This window comes from Lytechinus variegatus, chromosome 14, assembly GCF_018143015.1.
Source record: "Lytechinus variegatus isolate NC3 chromosome 14, Lvar_3.0, whole genome shotgun sequence".
Classification (NCBI taxonomy): Eukaryota; Metazoa; Echinodermata; class Echinoidea; order Temnopleuroida; family Toxopneustidae; genus Lytechinus; species Lytechinus variegatus.
Window position 1 is genome coordinate 15,246,779 of NC_054753.1, and position 23,537 is coordinate 15,270,315.

At 34.1% G+C, this 23,537-nt stretch overlaps 1 protein-coding gene across 1 annotated transcript in view; it reads right to left on the reverse strand.

Moving 5' to 3' along the window:
* LOC121427222 (solute carrier family 2, facilitated glucose transporter member 1-like) overlaps window positions 1-23,537 on the reverse strand; it is a 56,658-nt gene that overhangs the window by 9,475 nt on the left and 23,646 nt on the right. The window contains exons 4-10 of the mRNA XM_041623519.1: window positions 9,435-9,559; window positions 8,904-9,044; window positions 8,187-8,324; window positions 6,919-7,106; window positions 6,394-6,504; window positions 2,980-3,157; window positions 2,564-2,691 (exon numbers count right to left, since the gene is read on the reverse strand). Of these exons, the coding sequence (XP_041479453.1) occupies window positions 2,564-2,691; window positions 2,980-3,157; window positions 6,394-6,504; window positions 6,919-7,106; window positions 8,187-8,324; window positions 8,904-9,044; window positions 9,435-9,559 (1,009 nt within the window). The remainder of the gene's footprint in view (window positions 1-2,563; window positions 2,692-2,979; window positions 3,158-6,393; window positions 6,505-6,918; window positions 7,107-8,186; window positions 8,325-8,903; window positions 9,045-9,434; window positions 9,560-23,537) is intronic.

A 23,537-nucleotide genomic window follows, 5' to 3' on the forward strand; every position in this document is an offset into this window, starting at 1 on the left:
AATTCCATTATTTTAACATTTTGTGTTCAGGCAAGGAGGTCCTGATTGTCAAATTCGTAAAAATTGAAATTTTGTATAATTCAAACAATAAAAAAGAAAAATAGTGAGTGAGTGAAATCATCGCCTCTCTCATTTGGATTTAACTGGCTCGTTCATATAACTATTTTTTTTTAAATAAGCGAAACTTTGAAATGTCATAACTTTCTTATTTTACATCCGATTTTGATGAAATTTTCAGCATTGTGCTTGTCTGATTTTTCTCTATTGATTCAAATCAATATTTTTCTGAGGTGGACTTTGACCTTCAATAAGTGCTAAACAATCACCAATAAGCATTTTGGTGTATACCATTTACCACAAGAAAGGAACACCAGTCGTTCTTAAAGTTGCTCTTAATTTACGAACAGCTTTATGACATGGCCCCTTCGTTGTGAATTTGAATAAAACATCTAAAAGTTATGGTGAATTGCTGTTTGTAACTAACCTAAGAACTGGTATTTGCTGTAAAGCAATGAAAAAAAATGAACAAAAAAATGTGAATAAATTCTTCTAAAGGACAATTTCAGCTGTTATTTGTTATATTTTGAATGTACATCATTGGTAGTGGACAATTTCTTCATTATCATGACAAAGATTTGAGAGCTCAGAATCATTATTTCTGCCGTTTCCAAAACTTCCATCTATTATCATATTCACAGATGATAACAAGAGTGAAATCTTACCGAGCCTGTACATTATCGAAGAGCACGAATGGTACTAAATGAACACAAGGTCTCCATGGTGCATAGATAATAATCCATGGTTCATATATTTGACAAACATAAATTTGCACGAAATTGCTCTAAAAATACAATAAAGACCCAAAGCTGTTAATATTCACCTTTAAAGGAAAAAGAAACCTTTGGAACAAGAAAGCTTGTGTGAAAACAGAAAAATCAAAGAAACAGATCAACAAAAGTTTGAGAAAAATCGGACAAATAATGAGAAAGTTATGAGCATTTGAATATTGCGATCACTATTGCTATGGAGATAGCAAATTGGCAATGCGACAAAGATGTGTGATGTCACTTGTGAACAACTCTCCCCATTACCTTAGTATATATTTCACTTGAATTGCCTCTTTTATCACATATATCCATAGATCATGTGTTCTTTCTACATGAGGGCATGTAATACATATTTTTTAAGAATACATCATGGATAAAGAGTTTGTATCATCATAAGAAAAAGCAAAAAGAGACATTTGAGGGTATTTTATAGTCCACCAAAGGGAAAGTTGTTCATCAGTGACATCACACATCCTTGTCGCATTGCCAATGGGAGGATCTCCATAGCATTAGTGATTGCAATATTCAAATGCTCATAACTTTCTCATTATTTGTCCGATTTTTCTCAAAATTTCTTTATTCTTATTCTTTGATTTTTCTGTTTCTACACAAGCCTATTTGTTCCAAAGGTTTCATTCCCCTTTAACCCTAAATAGACTGGGCTATTTCGACGCCTATAAAGACTGGGGGGGGGCTGATTCAGCCCCCCCTTATGATCTCGGCCGTTGATCGCGCGATCGCGACGAAAATTGGCACACGCGTTACCCATGGCATTATCTACAAAACTATAACATCAAATTCGGCAAAAAATCTCATGTCTCATTAATTATGCTAATTTATGCATAAAATCATAAGTTTGCTCTAATTAATAAAATAATGCCCCTGAAATGCTAATTTTTGTTTCATATACTCTAGATAGGCATCTGATCAAATTGATTTTAAAAAAATTTCAAAATCAAATTTATTTTCTTATGTATTCTATTGTTTTCTAAATTTCTTATGTATTTCTTTGTTTTTCGACTTTTTGTTTTTTATTGTTTTTTCAATGGAAATTGTCGGGGACTTTATTTTGACCATAAACAAGATAAAATTAATTGATTTTAAGCAGTACAAGGAAAAATAATGAAACATTTATGAATTTTGGCTAAGAACACTATTTGCATTGGATTTGTACACAAATTCACGGTTTTGAGTAATTTTGGGTCTGCATGCACTTACGAAATGTTGCGTAATTTTGGAACCGCGTACCCGGGGGTCACAATTTTGGTCTCAAAAGTTGCGCGAGACTTGAAAGTAAAAAGTCAGCGAGCGAAGCGGTCAAAAAATTTCGCGCAGCGGATTTATCGCGAAAAATGTCGAGGGGGGGCTGAATCAGCCCCCCCCCAGTCTTTATAGGTTTAATATTCACCTTTCAGGTATAATTTACTCACAGAACGAGAATTTTCTTGATTACACACAATACAATGAAAGAAATCGAATGTATAAATCGGGAAAAATGTGAAAAATACATGTTGACGTTGCTGGCCATCCATAGTTGCGATTGATCAGATCAGTCGTAAATCTTTGTAAGGCATGGGCCTGGACCATTTACAATAAGAGTATGTAATATCATCAAGAGAAAAAAGGGGGTAACTCATAACAGTTCAAGTGGTCAGGGTAGTCACAGATTTGAGGAATGGTTATTGTTTACTTTCAGAAGAATATAAAAACAAGTAGAGATTAAATAATTTCATTACCTGCATGAGAGGGAAAAGGAGTCCAACAATAAAATTAGCCATCCAGTTGGTCATGAAGGCCAAACTGACCGCTGCTGGACGTGGTCCTTGAGAGAAAAGCTCAGCCACTAATAGCCAAGGAATCGATGCTGTTACAGAAGAATAAAAACAATGAAGATTGGGAATTTAATAAATGATGACAAGTCATCTCAATAATAAATCAGTGGGCAACAGGAAACAATGGAGCAAGCAGAATCCTAAACTACAGCTTTTTCTAAGCTGCTCTCAAATTAAAACATTTGAGTTACGTTTCAACGGCCAATCAACAATATATTTTTCGAACTACACGTCACTAGGACCTACAAATTATATCAATCTATTCCATATAAAAAAGTAAGAATATTGTTCAAAGGGACTGTTCCGTGTTAATTACTTACCAGGACCAAGGCCAAAGCCAACAACAAATAGCATGACAGAGATGATACTGATATAGGAAGAACCGTCCCACACAGACTGAAGGTTGAGGAAGATAGTTAGGACTATAGCCCAGATGAACATAAGACCTAGACCAACCATGTGAAGGGTCTTCCTACCAGCATGGTCCATCAAAGGTACCTAATGAATGAAGTATGTAAGGAAGACAGTTTAAATAATTAGACCTGGTCCAATTACATGTATGTGAAGGGTATTCCATTCAATGTGGTCCATCAAATGACTTTACATGTAGGGAAAAACATATGTTAGGCAGATGATAGCCCAGATGAACATTAGACCTGGTCCAACTTCGTGAAGACCCTTCTATTTCATGTGGTCCATCAAAGGTGCCTAAAGGAATGAGATATGTTAGGAAGACAGTTGCAATAATAGCCCAGATAAACACTAGAACTGAACAAGCGATATAACAGCCCAGATGAACATTAGACCCAGACCAAACGTGTATGAAGGGTCATCGAACCAGCATGGTCTATCAAAGGAACCTAGCATCATCCCAGAAAATATTTAGGCCTTGCCGTAGACCATACTCACAAAAAAAAGCCCACATGGCTTCAAATGTCTTTCAACTATCACACATTCCATCGGTTACATCTGTTATTCTAAAGGTTCTTACTTGGGTGGTTTTAATTCAAAAATAAGGTTCAGTTCCGAAGCTTGACTGTTCCGACAACTAAATACTGTTCGTTGTGAGGTTCATTTAGTTCATTTGCTATTTTGTTAGACTATCAAACCTCAGAAAAACACAACTTTTTCATTTTCAAACTAACAAACGTAAGGAACGATGGACCTTAATACAAAAAGTATGAAGGAGAAAATTAACGACACAAACAAATTCTGTACAGTCTACATGTATGTATCGGGTATATTGAAACATTATTTTTGTTAACCCCCCCCCCAAAAAAAAAGGTGCTTTAAAACAAAAATTTATCATGCTCATCTTGCCATCATGTCTTTCCTAATGCATTTCTTAACAAATCATGTGAGCATTCACAGAATTCGGCCCAAAGGAGGAACAAGGGGGCTCCTTCTCATAATTTTCTGTATGCCTTCTATACTTTTCCCCTGTCCATTCGTCCCTTGCTACATCCCCTTCTCCACCCCTCTCTCCTTCCCTTCCCCACCCCTCCCCCTTCCCCACCCCTCCCCTTCCCCACCCCTTCCCTTCCCCACCCCTCCCCTTCCCTTCCCCACCCCTCCCCTTTCCTTCTCCCCTTCCTGTTCCCACCCTCTCCCCTTCCCTTCCCCATCCCTCCCTCCCCTTCTCTTCCCCACCCCTTCCCTTCTCCCTTTCCCTTCCCCACCCCTCCCTCCCCTTCCGCATCCCTTCCCCTCTCCCCTTCCATTCCCCATCCCTTTCCCCTTCCCTTCCACACCCCTCTCCCTCTTTTCTTTATCTTTAACTTGGTAATACTTTTTTATATTCATGCTTATAATCTCTTTTTTATATTCATGCTGCACACTACATGTACATACAGTATATTGTAGATCTACAACTACTGTCCCTAATACAGCATGACTCCTTTTTTTCTAAATTTTGACTGCATTATATTAAACAAAAATACATGCATTTAAGCGATTGTATCTTAAAATTCATATTGAAATGAACTTGAACTAGCATCCCTTCATTTAATATATTACTGTAAGACTTGCAAAACAGATTTTTTCACAAGAACTTGTATCGGGAGAAATTCATCTGTCTATCTACATGTACATGTATATATTTATCTATCATCTATCTCTCTTTCCATCTATTTATCTATCCACCTATCTATTTGTATATCTATGTATCCCTCTATAAAGCAATGATACAATTTTGGTTGATAAATCTTACTTGAATCCCTTGTGCCATTGTAGGCCACTCAACACTTCTTCAGGGTTGGACCATAGTCCCTCTCACAAGAATTCATGTTGTTTACATAATAGTGTTTAGCAACAAAACCATCTCAGACTCCAAGCCACTTATTATCAATCAAAGTCAAACATGATTATTTGATCTTTGGCTAACAATACATTTAACAAAAAGATCTAACTACAATCCTAAGACAGGTAATATGTTGCTCCGGTGATGGTATCAAAGTCCGACCTTGGGAGCTGTAATACAAAGCTGAAGTGACCCATTCTCTGTTCATATGAGATCCAGTTACACCCACCTTTTGGGGACTGTTTTTTGTTCTCTTTTTTGAACTGAGAAAACAAGTCACACACCTATTCCCCTTTAACTGAAAACATTATTCATATGTAAGCTTTATAGGACAAGTCCACCCCAACAAAAACTTGATTTGAATAAAAAGAGAAAAATTCAACAAGCACAACACTGAAAATTTCATCAAAATCGGATGTAAAATAAGAAAATTATGGCATTTTAAAGTTTCGCTTATTTTCAACAAAATAGTTATATGAACGAGCCAGTAACATCCAAATGAGAGAGTTTATGACATCACTCACTATTTCTTTTGTATTTTATTATATGAAATATGAAATATTTTGATTTTCTCATCATTGTCATGTAAAATGAAGTTTCATTCCTCCCTAAACATGTGGAATTCCATTATTTTAACATTTTGTGCTTCAGGCAAGGAGGTCCTAATTGTCAAATTCGTAAAAAATGAAATATTGTATAATTCAAACAATAAAAAACAAAAGAAATAGTGAGTGACATCATCGACTCTCTCATTTGGATGTAACTGGCTCGTTCATATAACTATTTTGTTGAAAATAAGCGAAACTTTGAAATGTCATAACTTTCTTATTTTACATCCGATTTTGATGAAATTTTCAGCATTGTGCTTGTCTGATTTTTCTCTATTGATTCAAATCAACATTTTTCTGAGGTGGACTTGACCTTTAATATCGAATGACCATTAATCTTAAATCTAAAGACTCTCATGACACCCTTGTTTGATTCAACTTTAACTTTTAAAAAAAATTATTCAACTTTAACCAATTCAAGACTGGATGATTTTGCTATAATACATATTTTCCATAGACTCCAACCTGCATATGTGTGAGCTCGGCGTCCAAAGGGTTGAGTTCAACTATCATGGGGGTGTCATGGTCCAGTGGTTACAACTCTTGCCTTTCAATCCAAGGGACGTGGGTTCGAATCCTAGCCATGGCGTGTTTTCCTTCAGCACAAAATTTACCCACTTTGTCCTTCACTCGACCCAGGTGAGATGACTGGTATTGTAAATCGTCAATATGGTGGCTCTGCTAAGGCCAGGGTGATAATACAGGTATGATACCAAGTATCAATGCACAGTTGAGTATATGTGTATAGTAACTGCACTATAGAAATGGACATATTATCATCATCATTGTTATCATTATTATCCTCATCATCGTCATCATCTACTTACTGTGACTAGGGCCATCAGTGCAATAGTTCCTCCAGTGCTAAGGGTTACATAGGGTGCGGTGTCTTCTGCTACTCCTGCTGAGATGAAAATAGAAGTTGAGTAGTACAAAACCTAGGAGAAAAAAAAACAAGAAAATTATTTGGTTATCAAAGAAATGAGGAGGAGCTGGATGATGCAGTGGTTCTGACTCTAGCCTTTTGATCAGAGAGTCATGGATTTGAATCCTGATGTTTTCCTTCAACAAGAAATTTATCCATATTGGCTGCACTCAACCCAGGTGAGGTGAATGGGTGAGGATTATTCCTTGAATGCCAATAGCCAATACAGTGGCTCAGCTACAACCATAGCATTAATATACCCAGTATACAATACAGTATTTCAAAGTAAAATTGAAATACAAGGAGATATGCTGTAGAAGGGGGTGACAGTAAAACAGGGTTTGAATTCATTTCCTTTTCCCAAAAAATATAAAGACTGTAAACTAAGGCATATTGATTTATAATGGCTTAGTAAATATAAACTTACAGCATTGATTCCTGACAATTGCTGAGATAGCTGCATAACAATGCTGATGACAAGGGGCCTTCGCAGTGATCCTTTCTTTAGAAGTTCTAGAATTGTTATTCTTCTTTCCCTAGTTTCCTCCTCATACTCTCGTCTCATTTCAGCCATATCTGCTGCTACGTCAGTATCCCGGCGCAACCATTCCAGGCCTGTTTAATAGAGAAATGAGGTTTTAATTTTTAATTTACTCCACAATTCATAGGTCAAGTCCACCACAAACAAAATGGTTTGAATAAATAGAATAAAATCAAACAAGCATAATATTATTGAATAATTTTATTGAAATTGGATGTAAAAGAAGAAAGTTATGACATTAAATGTTACCTTTTTTCACCAAAAACAGTTGATCTTCTCAGTGGTAAACTCACTTGATTTTTCTCTTTTAATTCAAATTAACTTTTCGCTGGGGTGGTCTAGCCCTTCAAGACTATGAAGGTAGATACCATCCTTCATCATACAAAATCAGAAACATGAATTTGAATACTGAGCTCTACAAACACATATCATTTTTTCAAGGGGGGGGGGTATATTTCCTGGTGAAATTGCATCAATTAGGAAATCAAGAAGTCTTATGCATGCTTATCCCCTGTCTGTAATAAGTATAAAACACAAGTATGATATAAATATACTGCATACACATGTATGAATAAATATAAATATGAATGGGGAAAAGATCTCAAATAGAACAAATGAAACTTGAACATGAAACGTCGGAAACAGAATAAGATATAAAGCAGTATACAATTATTTAGTTTCATGGTTGGCTTCCCGTTTCAAATTCCATGACATGGTACAAAACAATCATTTGTATAAAATATGAAATATATATTATACCTACATGTACAATCATACATGTAAGCTTTCAGGAACTGGGGCTAAAGACTTGTTCAGTCCCACTAATCATAAACTACTGGAAGCAGATATTTTCCAACTTTAAAAGTCATAAACTATTTAACTTACTGAATGAAAATGATATGTATGGATCATCGAAAATGGGTGCCCAACTGCAATCCAGCTTTGGGTTAGTTTTTAACTTAATCATCGATCAGCTTTTTTTTTAAAATAAGAACCATTCAAAGCAGACATTTTCCGTTTGATAGAGGTCATAACATAACTGAATGAATGAAAATGATATGGATTATCAAAAAAGGGCACCAACTGCAATCCAGTTTGGGGGTTAGGTTTTAAGTTTATCATCAGCAGATTTTTCACGAGAGCTAAAAACCTACTCTTTCTACTTTCTTCCTCTTCATTCTTGGTGATGAGGAGATAACGAGGGCTCTCGGGACAGAATGGAAGAACTATCAGCTGATAGACAGCAGGTACGGCAGTAAGACCCAGCAGCAATGGCCACCATTTATCAGTACCTGTATCAACAAAGAGAGAAAACATCTGTACATTATGATTTGGGGCCATCTTTCATTTGTCAACACAATCTTCAGAAGTGAAGGAGGCAGTGTCGGAGGCAAACCTTCCCACTGTTCAAATTAGTGCTTAGTTAGATCTACAGAATATTCAGGAATGAATTATCATCACCATAATTGTCATCACCATCATCATCATTTTCATCATCGTCATTATAATCAGCCTATTTTCAATGGAATAACAGTATAAAAAAATATTCATTAACAATATAAAAAACTATTCATCATCATCATCATCAAAATCAACATTATCATCAAAATCAACATTAACACCAATATCATCATCGTCATAATCATTATTGTCACCATCATTATCATCACCACCACCATCCCCACCATCATTATCATCATCGTCAAAATCAACATCAACACCAACATCATCATCATTGTCATCATTATCATCACCACCACCACAACCACTACCATCATTATCATTATCACCATTGTCATCACCAATATCATTACTGTCGTCATCATTGTTATTATCATTCTCATCATCATCATTATCATCCTTCAACTCACCTAGGACCACTGGGAGACCAAAGACTTGTGAGATGAGGATACCACTAGCCACCCCCACTTGATTAAGAACACCTATCCCTCCTCTGAGATTGAAGGGAGCAATCTCAGACAGATACAATGGGACAAAGCCAGTGTTGAGTCCTATAACAAATTCAAGAATGAAATATTACATGTATCAGAGTCATTAGGAGATATAATGTATTTTCTGCTTATAAAGCAGTAGGTTTAAAGGAAATATGGAATATTTACATGAAACCCTCAGTACCAAATCAAATATGGTTGAAGAACAAATCAGTTGACAGTTTCTCTTACATCTTATCAGCTGTTACATACTCATATTGTTGAACCAGATACCATAATTATTCCATAAAGTGAGGGAATATTACATGAATCATAGATGAGAGAAATACCTAGGCACTAATGGGTGAAATTTTAAGAATTTTGATTGTTTGATTTTCGCATTTTTTTTTATTCCAGTAAAACTTTTCTGGGGTTTAAATTTGCCTTCAATACTCAAACAGGTTTTCTTACCACAATTGATACCAATGATTAATCTTCCAATGATGAGCATCTCATACGAAGCGGCCATCTTGGAAAAGCCCATGAGAGCTGCTCCCACGAAAGCAATTAGGTTGTTCGCCAGCATGCTTTTCTTTCTAAAAATAAAAGAAAAATGCAAAAATTAACAAAGACTTGGTTTTTATAGTCAATATGAATATCCAGAAATTATAAAATAAATTCTATTCAGCCATCTGGAGCAGAAATCAAGCAAACTTGAAAGACATCTAAAAAGAAAAATGAGAACTTCATTGAATTGATATTGATTAAATGTTTTCGTTTATTTTTTTATTGACCACCTGATCAAAATAATTTTCATGTAAAATAGCAAAATATACCACAACTAAAACAATTTTCATTCCATATCCTCTACAGTGTATATCATAAAATAACTGTTCTACATGTAGCTAGGGCGTGCCTAAAATAAAGTATTTTATGAGAACAGTGCCAATAGCTTTCAGGGGATGTGCCAAACTGGGCTTTTATATTCAGTTGTGTAATCTGATTTTTGTGTTACATAAAAAGGAGGGCTTTGAAAGCAGAGCTTTGAAAGGATATCGCGGCCTGGTTTTCAGTGTACCATGAAAAGTCATTCAGGAAGCAATCTGGAAATAAACAACGTGAATTATCTTTATATCATGAATCATGTGATGTTATACATTATATTCCATTTAGAAGCACAATCTAGGCCTGTATTTTTGTAGTTGAATTACACTGATAATGGGATGAAAAGTATCATTAATCAGACAAAAAAATATTTAAACTCTCTACTTCATAGAGCTACATGTAAAAAGTTAAAGATGCACAAAACAAATATATATGAAACTGTGTCTTCTCAGTTCTACATGGACATTTATGCAATATGTTAGATTCCAGACACAACGGGCCAACATCCAAAAATTTGTCTTTGTTGATTCTTGAATGGGTATTTTTTTCATCTTCTTTGCCATTTTCTTATCTACAATGTATAGGCCTACATGTCTACATGTATGTAACACTAATTGAAAGTTTTATATAATGAAATGTTTTAAAATTAACTATGAAAAACATAATAACTTGGATACAAATTACAATCTCATTCTCAAATACATTCAGTGCAGTTATTTATTTATTTTCTCACATAAAAACAATATAACATATGTTCAAGAATGAAAATAACATAGAAGTTAAAAACGGAAACTACTAATATGATTGTAAAAACTTGTGAGATGTACATGTATGTACATGTAGCTCCCAGCAACAAAATAGGTAGAAGACATAAGGAAAAAAAGAAGAAAAATACACAAAGCATCAGCAATCACCAGCATACATACATGTACAAGGGGGAGAGGGAATTTTGCATTTAACTTTTGATACTTGAAAATGGAATGAAATACATGTACCATTTCAAAAGGAATGCTGAACAATCATTTTTTATGATGACATTTTGCAGAAAATGTACAACAGACGGGAGCTGATTGCCATTGTCCTAAAGCTCATACCCTAGGTTAAACAAATATCTAATGTTGATACATCAAAATGAGTGCATTATGCTCCTATTTGCTTTATCTAGAGTAGTTTACAGTGTATGTTTGCATTTTATGATCGAATATCAAATACATATTCTGTTTGTATGCTTTTATCTCTCACAATGGCATCAAAGATTGTTTTGAGTTTGTTTTGGAAGGAAAGCATTGATTCAAGGTGGATGGGTCTACTGTACTTGAAGTACATGCAGAGTGTTTTCATCAAAATAAAAGACAGTCTCAAGCTCTAAAGGCCTGGTCACACCGCCCGAGCATTGTTGGAGGGGTCATGGTGCAGTAGGGAGAGAGGGTCGAATTTCGCTAACAAAATTGGGAATTAAAAAAAAAAATTGAAATCGAAAATGGTGAACGGTAACGAGCGGTGATGATTTTTTTCTCTCCACTCCACGACCGCACCAACAATGCTCGGGCAGTGTGACCAAGCCTTAAAGGACAAGTCCACCCTAACAAAAACGTGATTTGAATAAAAAGAGAAAAATTCAACAAGCATAACACTGAAAATGTCATCAAAATCGGATGTAAAATAAGAAAGTTATGGCATTTTAAAGTTTCGCTTATTTTCAACAAAATAGTTATATGAACAAGCCAGTTACATGATCCATATGAGAGAGTTGATGACATCACTCACTCACTATTTCTTTTGTATTTTATTATACAAAATATGAAATATTTTTATTTTCTCGTCATTGTCATGTGAAATGAAGTTTCATTCCTCCCTGAACACGTGGAATTCCATTATTTTAACATTTTGTGCTTCAGGCAAGGAGGTCCTATTCATCAAATTCGTAAAAATTGAAATATTGTATAATTCAAACAATAAAAAACAAAAGAAATAGTGAGTGACGTCATCGAATCTCTCATTTGGATGCAACTGGCTCGTTGATTATAACTATTTTGTTGAAAATAAGCAAAACTTTGAAATGTCATAACTTTCTTATTTTACATCCGATTATGATGAAATTTTCAGCATCGTGCTTGTCTGATTTTTCTCTATTGATTCAAATCAACATTTTTCTAAGGTGGACTTGACCTTTAACATTCAGTTCTGACCCCAAACAAGGTCAAGTTCATCATAGCTACAGTTACAAGACGATTTTCATTTTCAAAACAACTCACAAACTTTAAATCTATGCACATACATGTATTTGAAAATAACAAACAAAGAATACATTATATGCAGAAGAGTAATAAAAGATTTATTTTTCATGCCATCATACACTTTTAGCTTTATGTGTAGGCCTACATGTATTTTTCACATAATTATCACTCAGTCTAAAACATGCAACTGTATTAAACAATGGATGGAAACATTCCAGCTGACATACACCAGTCACTGGAATTCATTTTCTTGAACCTTGACATGATGGAGATAGTAACTCCATGCTGACATGCTGATATCATTGAAAATGAAAGAAAGAATATTCTGATAGATTTGCTATGAAGTATTGTAAAACGCCTACTTAGCTTGTTGTACGCGAGCAAATGGGAGGCTGAATGTCACACATTCGTACCGTTGCACACAAGACGTACCATCCAAAATGTACCGTCGAAAATGTACCATTGCACGGCTTTAAGAGGTGACATCACAATGCCATTTCATTGAATAAGGTGACAATGCGCGTACAGCCCGCTGGCTAAATGCGCAATGCTGTCCAAGATCATGTGCGCTTGTGGGATTTCGCTTTTCGCTTTCAATATTTTTGCTCCCTTTTCATAGATTACTGGTGGGAAAAACTTGTTTTTTCATATTTTCGCTAGATTCCGAGGCGTTGTACAACACAAATAGCGAATATTATTATTCGTGCAATGGTGCGAGATTTCGGAATTCGGTGAAAGAAAGAAACGCTCTATTCAACTCGGCTAACGCCTCGTTGAATAGCCTCATGCGAAATCTTGCACCATCGCAGTCATGCCTATTCACTATTTGTATATTAACAATAACAGATGATTTATTTATATGTACTGTATGAAACTATGATAGAGTAATTCTCTTGGTACATGTACCTTTCCTGTTGTTTGGGATTATTGACGTCATTCAGCATTCAAAATTTTCAAATTTTTAGCACACTGAAATCAAAGAGGCCAATCATCATGCTCTGATCTGAAAATATTTATATCTAAATAAATAGAGTAAAAAAAAACCAGAGCAGAATGCTGAAAATTTTATCAAAATCTGATAACAAATAGCCAAGTTAATGAATTTTAAAGTTTAGCAAAATAGTCATGAATATTCATTAGATGGACTGATGATGTCACATTCCCACTTTCCTTTTTCTAATGTTATGCAGGATATCATAAATGTTTCATGTTTTCATACATGTGTGAAAATCAGTTGCCACAATGAATATCCACATGTAGCACACTTTAATGTTATTCCAATATTTTTGGTTCTTCAAGGAAAAATTTGAATAAACCTTATTTCATAATGAATTATACAAAAGAACAATATTATAGGGGATGTGGCATCATCAATTAGCTCATTGTATATTCATGAAGTCATGCCTAGAACTGTTTCACCCAAATAATGCAAATCTTTAAATGTCATTGTTCCTTGTCCAATTTTGATCAAATTTTCAGTGTTTTGTTTGTCTGATCAGCCTGGAGAGCCCCTTTGTGTGCTTCATGAAAAGCAGCATTTCATACACTGTATTGTGTACAGTAAAGGCGATCACAATTGTAGGGGTTATACTGATGTTTCATCCCCCACAGAAATATTCAAGCTTGCGGCAAGCGTGCAACTAGCTTGCGCAAGGTTGCGGCATGCTAGTAACTAGCATGCGGCTAGCTTAATAAGCGTGTAATATGCATGCTTAAGCGATCTTTTAACGAGCAGGGACTGTTCGCTAGCATGCACTCGCTTATTAAGCGAGCGCCCTGCTAGTCGCATGCTACTTACTAGCAAGCTGCACGCTTCAATTTCTGTAAGGGATAATTCACTTTCAAAATATTGTTTGGACCTACACATTTAAAGATCTGTCTACAGTAAAATGGTTGAATAACATGCTACAAAAAGAACTGGAACATTTTATCGAAGCTTCTACCTAAGAAAAATAAAACCACGAGTCATGATGTTAAGTTAACAATTGATGATGGTCAAATACCTAACAATGAAATAGCTCACGTTCTAAACAAAGCCTTTAATGAAGTCGGCTCAAGGTTGCAAGCCCCTTCGAATAATTTCTCGAAAGATTTATTAAACAATTTACAAACTCTTTTTATTCCAGATTGTGAATTTCAATTTTGTGCAATCAAAAAGGAGTATGTTTTGAAAGAGCTATTACATATTGATTGTTCGAAAGCGGTCGGAGTAGATGGTATTTACCCTAAGTTTCTTAAGCTGGCAGCAGAGAGTATAGCTGGACCTTTAACCCATTTATTTAATGCAACTTTGCAAACTAGTGTTATTCCAGAAGATTTTAAGACAGCAAGAATTACTCCTGTACATAAGGGAGGATCTTTTGATATTGACAATTATAGACCAATATCTGTGCTTCCAGTCCTGTCCAAAATGAGAGCTGTACATGATCAATTATATAAGTACTTAAATGTAAATGATCTACTTGCAAATTGTCAGTCTGGCTTCAGACCGTCTTATTCCACTGCCACTTGTCTAACTGAGATTACAGACTTTTTGTATGATAAAATGGACCGAAAACATGTTACTGGTGGTATTTTCTTGGACCTACGCAAAGCTTTTGATGTTATTCCTCACAATTTTATACTTGCAAAACTTAAGTACTATGGTATTACTGGCAATGAATACAACTGGATGGAATCGTATTTAACAGACAGAAGGCAATTTGTAATGATTAACAATTGTCGCAGTGAATTTTTAAAGATAAAATCAGGTGTTCCACAAGGATCTATATTGGGTCCATTGATATTTTGTATTTTTATTAATGACATGTGTAATTTGAAATTGCATGAACATTCTAAAATGTCTCTTTATGCTGATGATACCGCCATTTTTAATCACGGTGAATCAATTAAGGAGGTACAAAAGTATTTGCAAGATGATTTTGATTCAATATGTAAATGGTTAGACTTAAATAATATGCATTTACACCCGCAAAAAACAAAAGCCATGGTATTTGGTCAAAAGAAAAAGTTGAGGGGTGCTCATTTGCCAGTGAAATTCAGGAACATACAATTAGAAAATGTAAAAAAGATTAAATACTTAGGTGTCATGCTCGATCCGGGCTTGACTTGGTGTGAACATATTACTAATATCGTTTGTAAAATATCTCGAGCAATAGGTTGTATAAGGCGGATTAAGCATTTACTGTCCTTTGATATCATGAAGAAGCTGTACTTTTCTATGATTTTACCTTACATTGATTACTGTAGTACATCTTGGGGAAGCAGTGCAAAAATACATTTAGATAAGATACAAAAACTTCAAAATAAATATGCCAGGATGCTTTTGAAAAAAGATTATAAGACATCACAAATATCTCTGTTGCAGTCACTGAAGTGGCAATCAGTAGATCAGCGTATAAAATATCAGTTTTGTGTTTTTGTATATAAAATAATGAACAATTTAGTTCCAAATTATTTAAAACGTTTAGTATGTAAACGGCCCGTGAAATACAGGACACGGTTTTCTTTGCGATGCCCCCTTCAGCTTCCCAAAGCTAGAACTGAATATAAAAGAAAATCTTTCGCATATTTCGGACCCAAATTATTTAATGCACTTCCTTCAAATTTACAAACCTGTACGTGTACCTCCTTGTTAGTTTTTAAAAAATTATGCAAAGCCTTTCATACGAATTGATGAAGAGCGAAATAATATTCCATTGATTTACAATGCTATGTACTTGTATGTTTAATTTGTCACTTCCCACTCTAAATTTTTTGATGTTAATTGTTTCTGATGTTAAATAGTTTGTATTTTGTATTTTTGACGTTGAATGTTTTTTGATGATATATTTTATATTTATCTTGACATGTACTTTTAAACTGCAGGGCGCCTTTGTAAAGCAGTTTTAAGAACTGAACAGGCCTACCCTGCAGTATAAAATAAATAAAACAAAATAAATAAATATAAATAAATAAATATACAATATCATTATCTAATTTTGCCTAAAACGGGGAAATGAATCATGAATTTTGAACAGATTAGCTAGAATTGACTACAGGTACATGTATAAATATGTATAAATATACATCAATTGGTTGCACTACAAAACTGAAATCTCCTATTTTGCTTATAGGAAATAAAAAGCATTCAAACACCCAAAACAAAACAGATACTTTTTATAGGTCGAATCAAAGAGGCCAATTATTTCAGTGAATTAAATTTGCATGCTTCCTGAAGATCTTGACGATGTTGGCATCCTATCAAATAGATAGAACAGGGAAAGCAAAAATTCTGGGGTGGTATTCTGAAAACGTTCTTATCTTTGTTCTTATCTTTTATCTTATCTCACTGAGATAAGAAGACGCTAAAATCATTGCAAATCGGTATTCTGAAAATCTTCTTAACGCGTTCTTATCTCTGTAAGGACTGCCCCCTTCTTATCTCCAACACGCCCATTTTTAAGATTTTACCAATCAAAATGCGCTTTATATTGGCATTTTTACCAATAGAAGCGTTCCTTATTTGAAGCGAATCATGGGCGCTGCGCGTTCACCGTTTCTGGCGCATTGCGCGAAATAGGCATTTTATACGCAATGACTGATTTTATTATTTCGAGACGTCCACGTGCAAAAAAAAGTAAGAAAAGTAAATAAAGCAGGTACGAATAAAGAACAAAATATGAAGAAAGAAAGTAAGTAGGTATGAAAGAAAGAAGACAGAAAAGGGTCAGAATGAAGCAGAAAAAAAAAGATGAAAGGGACAAAGCAGAAAATAATGAAAAAATAAAGAGTAAACGAAAGAAAGCAAGCAAAAAGAATTCAAAAATAAAAAAGAAAGAAAATAGAATGAATAAAAGAAGGAAAAGGAAGAAAAAAATAGAACAATTATCCATGATAAAGTGAAGGAACAAAAATGAAGAAAATAAAAAGAAATTAACTAAAAGGAATACACACAAAAATAGAAAAAGGTCAAACTAATATAAGATAAAATAAATTAACAAGGAACCGAAAAAAAAAGTAAAAAAAAAACGAATGAAAGAAAGTTAGAAAGAAATAAAAAGAAAGAGAAAAAAGGGAATAAAAATGTAAAAAGTGAAGGAAGAGAGAAAACAAAGAAATAAAGATGAGAGAAAAAAATGAAAGGAAATTTGACGCAAATATGAAGACTACAAAAAGATAAAGAAAGAAAGGTAAATTCATAGAAAAAAGAAATAAGGAAAGAAAGAAAGAAAAAAAGAAAGAAAGAAAGAAAAAGAAAACGAAAAGGAAAACAAAAAGTTCAATGGAAAGAATAAAGAAAAAGTTAATAGAAGAAAGACAGAGAGAAGAAAGAAAGTAAAGAAAAAGAGTAAATAAAGAACGAACGAAAAAAGAATGAGCAAAATAAAGAAAAAAAAGAAAGAAAGTAAAAAAAAGACACAAAAGTGTCAGAAAGCAGAAATAAAAAAATAAGAAAAATTAAGAATTATTAAAGGGAAGGAAGAAAAAGGGGGAAAATGAAATGAATGATTAAAAAAGGAAAAGCATGTATAAAAACGAAAGAATGGAAGAAAAATAAGGTAGAAAAATAAAGATTACAAACAAGTGAAGGAAGAAAGAAAGAAAAAAGAAAAAGAAAGAAAAGGAAGAGAAACGGGGGAAAGCAGAAAAAAGACTCAGTAAAGAAAAAAAAGGGGTAAAACGAAAAGGGAAAATAAAAAAGGAAGAAAGATGAAGTATAAATGAAACAAAGCAAAAGAAAAAAAAATTAAAAGATTCAAACAGAACAAAAGTAAAGATATAAATGAAGAATGAAAAAAAGAAGAAAGACAGACAGATAGGAAGAAAGACAGACAGATAGAAAGGAAGAAAGACAGACAGATAGAAAGGACGAAAGACAGACAGATAGAAAGGAAGAAAGACAGACAGATAGAAAGGAATAAAAAATGTAAAAGAAAGAAGGGATAGAAAACAGAGACGGGCAAAATAATGGGTGAATGAAATAAATGATGGGAGGAATACTTGTGGGTACTTGTTATTACTAGAGGCCATCGATTTTGAGCAAGAAAAAACGCGGACATCATGAGATGTGATAACCCTCTAGCTATCTTAAATATTATCTTAAATATCGTGAAAGATAAGAAAGAAAAAAGATAAGAACGTTTTCAGAATACCACTTATCTACATTCTGTTCTTATCTTTTAGCGCGCTTTGACATTATATGCGCGAGTTGTAAATTTACGCGCTCAGCATTGGGTGGAGAGCAAGATAAGAACAAAGATAAGAACAAAAGATAAGAAAAAGATAAGAACGTTTTCAGAATACCAATTTAAGAAAGTGACGTAGATAAGAACAAAATTAAGATAAGAACGTTTTCAGAATACCGCCCCTGGTTTTTTAGGTGGTCTGTCTATGACAGATCACCTCTTAATTTCGTCAGAATTTTCTTTATTTATTTATTTATTTATTTTTACGGATTTTTCTTGTCGCCAAGTTATCTCAAAATGGACTTGCTCAATTTCATTGAATTTCATGTCATCTATAGGATCTGTCATGGACACGTGCAGTGAAGCTTTTCAAGGTCATCAGGTCATGATGACGTCATCTAGGCGCCATTTTGTAAAATCACATTATCAATCACATCTCCATTATCAATTATCAAAAATCAATCAAATTTACATCACATCAACTTCAGGTCAAGGGTCATCAGGCCATGTCATCAAAGGTCACCTGGAGGTCACGACGCGCGCGTACGCGCGCGTCAAAATTTAAAAATGCTCAAAATCACTTTTTGACCGAACGAGAGTACGTTTCAGGTCATTCTAAGCATTTCAAGAATTTGCGCGCGCGCACGCATGCGTGCGCGTTTCCGCGCGTAACACCTTAACGCAACGCAGAAACACCGTTTTTTTTACATCATTGCATTGATAATAAAATTCTGAACAATTCGATACCTTGATCAACCTTCTACGACCATTAATGACGAAATTAACACCCGTTAAAGTCTGCAGCACGTGTGCGCGCGAGCTCTCACTATAGGCCATATATGGGCAAAAACATGCCTATTGAAAATTCACTGTAGCTCTTTAAATAGTCCATTGACCCCCAATTTTTTTTTCATATATCGATAGAGTATGAGTTGTAGATTTGATTTCATGTCACCATTGTCCCTAAATTATATCGTGACGTCATCAAAATGGCGCCTAAACTAAAAATTTCATTTTTTCAAAAATGACGTCATCAAATTTATTGAAATTTGGTTGTAACTTCTCAAATATAGATCATTTTTCGCCCAGATTTCGATATGTTGTAGTTTAGAATGTACTCTTTCTCATTAGTTTTCATAAATTTTCATTTTGAGAAACGCATCATTGCGTAAAACAGCGATGAAAAGAGGCATGTCATTTTTCCTCATTTTGCGTGTAATCTCTATGGGACCTGACTTTTTCTCAAAACTAGATTCGACATTCCGCTATTTCGTGAGCCATATCTCCATTTTTTCTCGTCAGTTTTCTTTAAGCTTGTAGTATGTTGTAGCTGAGATTCTAAGCTTCCGCAAGTGTGCCCTTCATTTTTTGATCAGATGCCGGGATCATGCCCGTATTTCACTTGCAAAATTGGACTTGTAATTCTCAAAATTGCTTGCGTGTATTCTCTATGGGGAATATCGTGGCTTTGACTGCTTTCTAAAGGGCGCGGGTTCGAGTCCTGGGTGAACAAGATGATTTTTTTTTCAGTTTTTTTTTTCTTTTTGCAACATCTTACATGATCCTTTATGATATTTAAAAGGTATAAAAGTTAAAATTTAGCAAGATAAAACAGATTATAATTGCTTTTTTCATATCACATGTGTTTTGCGTGTAATCTGTATGGGACATGACTTTTTCTCAAAACTAGATTCGACATTCCTCTATTTCGTGAGCCATATCTCCATTTTTTCTTGTCAGTTTTCTTTAGGCTTTTAGTATGTTGTAGCTGAGATTCTAAGCTTTCGCAGGTGTGCCCTTCATTTTTTGATCAGATGCCGGGATCATGCCCGTATTTCACTTGCAAAATTGGACTTGTAATTCTCAAAATTGCTTACGTGTATTCTCTATGGGGAATATCGTGGCTTTGACTGCTTTCTAAAGGGCGCGGGTTCGAGTCCTGGGGTGAACAAGATGATTTTTTTTTCAGTTTTTTTTTTCTTTTTGCCACTTCTTACATGATCCTTTATGATATTTAAACGGGAAAACGTTTAAATTTAGCAAGATAAAACAGATTATAATTGATTTTTTTCATATCACATGTGTTTTGCGTGTAATCTGTATGGGACATGACTTTTTCTCAAAACTAGATTCGACATTCCTCTATTTCGTGAGCCATATCTCCATTGTTTCTTGTCAGTTTTCCCTGAGCTTTTAGTATGTTGTAGCCGAGATTCTAAGCTTTCGAAAATGTGCTCTTCATTTTTGATCAGATGCCGGGATCATGCTCGTATTTCGCTTGCAAAATTGGAATTCTCAAAATTGCTTACGTGTATTCTCTATGGGGAATATCGTGGCTCAATGGATAACGCATTTGAATCGCTTTCACAGGGGCGCAGGTTCGAGTCCTGTGGTAAACAAGATTTTTTTTTCATTTTTTTTCTTTTTACCACCTCGTCCATGATCCTTCGTGATAATTTAATGGTATAAAATTTAAAATTTCGCAAGATAAAACAGATTATAATTACTTTGTTTCATATCACATGTATTGTCATACATGAAAGAGACCCTTTTAACAGTGCTTTATCATCTCCCGTCTTTCACAAGTATTCCATCCATAATGAATATTCCGTCGTCATCATGAAGATCATATTGATCTGCATGAATATATGTCTGTCTATCTACCTACTCTGTATATGTATCTGTCTATCTCTCTGTCTAATATAACATATTTATCTGTTTAGATATGTATATCTATCTATCGTTCTATATATCCATCAATCTATCTGCCTGTCTCTATCTATCTTTCCATATGTATGTCTGTCTGGCTATCTATCTATATCAATCTATTTGTCTCTATCTATCTATCTATTTATCTATCTATATGTCTGTCTGTCTATCTATGTTTTATTAATATAACCACCTATCATTTATCTCTCAATCGATCACTTGATCCATCCATCGCTCCATCCACCACTCCATCCATCTATATATATAATCATCTATCTTGTATGTATCTGATTGAAGCTGTATGTTTGACGATTGTCATCATCACATCAATAATCACATTTAGCAATGGTCAAAACTTATTCTTAGGATGTCTACGATCAAGATTATCAATGATATCTATATGATTTATTTCATACATCAGCCGACACGGAATGACAAATCATGACAGACCACCTAATTCGTCCGCATGACGAATTAAATTCTAGTTTTTTTTTGCTTTTCTGGAGTTACCCACAAAACTTTTGTTTTAATTCTATTTTATTCATTTCTGCATGAATTCATGTGGATCAGTATTTCAAAATATGAATATACATGTATGACAACTGGTTGTAATAAAAGAAATAAAATAAATATTAACAAGATGCATACATTTTACAAAATGATGATTTAAACATAGTCCTACTTTTATTAACATTTGCAGGTAAACATTTATTTGTACAAAACATTTGTATTGTACATGTAGGCTTTAAAGCTCTCCTGTTTTAAATTACTTTATTGGCCTCATATAGTTTCCGTCACTTGTTTAGATGTCGGGTCTTGCCAAGTTCATCATCTCTCAGGAGAGTCTGGATGACTGTCTAAAATATTTTATACATGTACATTCCAAGAGCATGCATGTATGTCCTATAACACAGAAAGAACTATTGCTTGCTGTACCCATCAAATATAATGTGATTTCAGGCAGCATAACACACAATTCCCATAGAACCTCAATAAAGATATATCAGGCAAAGGGCTCAATGAGTTAAGTCCAATTGTATTAATTCATGCTTAATGTTTAATTTTAAAAGGCTTAAAATGAACTATTTAAAAATGTTTCTACTTAAAGGACAAGTCCACCCCAACAAAAACTTGATTTGAATGAAAAGAGAAAAATTCAACAAGCATAACACTGAAAATTTCATCAAAATCGGATGTAAAATAAGAAAGTTATAGCATTTTAAAATTTCGCTTATTTTCAACAAAATAGTTACATGTATATGAACGAGCCAATTACATCCAAATGAGAGAGTTGATGACATCACCCACTCACTATTTCTTTTGTATTTTATTATATAAATATGAAATATTTTTATTTTCACGTCATTGTCATGTGAACTGAAGTTTCATTCCTCCCTGAATAGTTGGAATTCCATTATTTTAACATTTTGTGCTTCAGGCAACGAAGTCCTAATCGTCAAATTCGTATAACTTGAAATATTGTATAATTCAAACAATAAAAAACAAAAGAAATAGTGAGTGCGTGACATCACCGACTCTCTCATTTGGATGTAACTGGCTCGTTCGTATAACTATTTTGTTGAAAATAAGCGAAACTTTGAAATGTCATAACTTTCTTATTTTCCATCTGATTTTGATGAAATTTTCAGCATTGTGCTTGTCTGATTTTTTTTCTATTGATTCAAATCAAAAATTTTCTGAGCTGGGCTTGACCTTTAAAATACAAATGTACAAGACAGACATGCATAGGAGAGATGTCATTTAAAATAGATCCAAGGTAGCCAATGCTTATAACTGATGACATTTTAAACAAATGGTTTGTCATTCTAAACTAAAATTAGTCATTTTATTTTATTTTCATTGTTTTATTTCTTTTTACTTTTTTGTATGAGGGTAAGGACCCTGATCAGGGCAAGAAGTTGACAAAGTCCACACCAAACATTCATGATTGTGTTGAATGATCTAAATTTCTTCTCTTTTGCATATCAGTCAGGGAATAATCTTACTTCTCATTTTCTTTAAACTAGCATACATGTACAGTGTATATCTGATAGTACATGTAAGATAGTAAGGACATCAAAGCATATACAGGTATGTACACTGTATACATGTATATCGCAATGACTGGGTTGTTTGTAACAGTATAAAAGGAAGAAAATGCTTCAATACAGATATTACGTGTGATAAGGACCTAGTTAACTTTGTGTCAGAAGTTGATCAAGCATTAAGCTGGTTTAAACTTTTCTCTTTTAACAGAAATTGAAATTTTACTGATTAATATTTTATTTGCACTTGAATTACATGTAGTCTTTTTTATTATAGAGGAAGCTACAAAGATTTTACTTTTCAATTTTGTTTTCATGAACATGTTGGGCTCTAAAATAGCACTGGGTATTAGAAGGATTCACTTCTTTAATGCCCCCCCCCCAAAAAAAAAATTATCATTCAAATCTTTTGTGTAAAGCCAGGATCATAAATGATGAACTTTTACTGAACATCAATATTTTATTTAAACTTGAATATGTTATTCAGGAAACTATGAAGTATCTTTTCTTGTTTCAATGAACAAGTTGGGC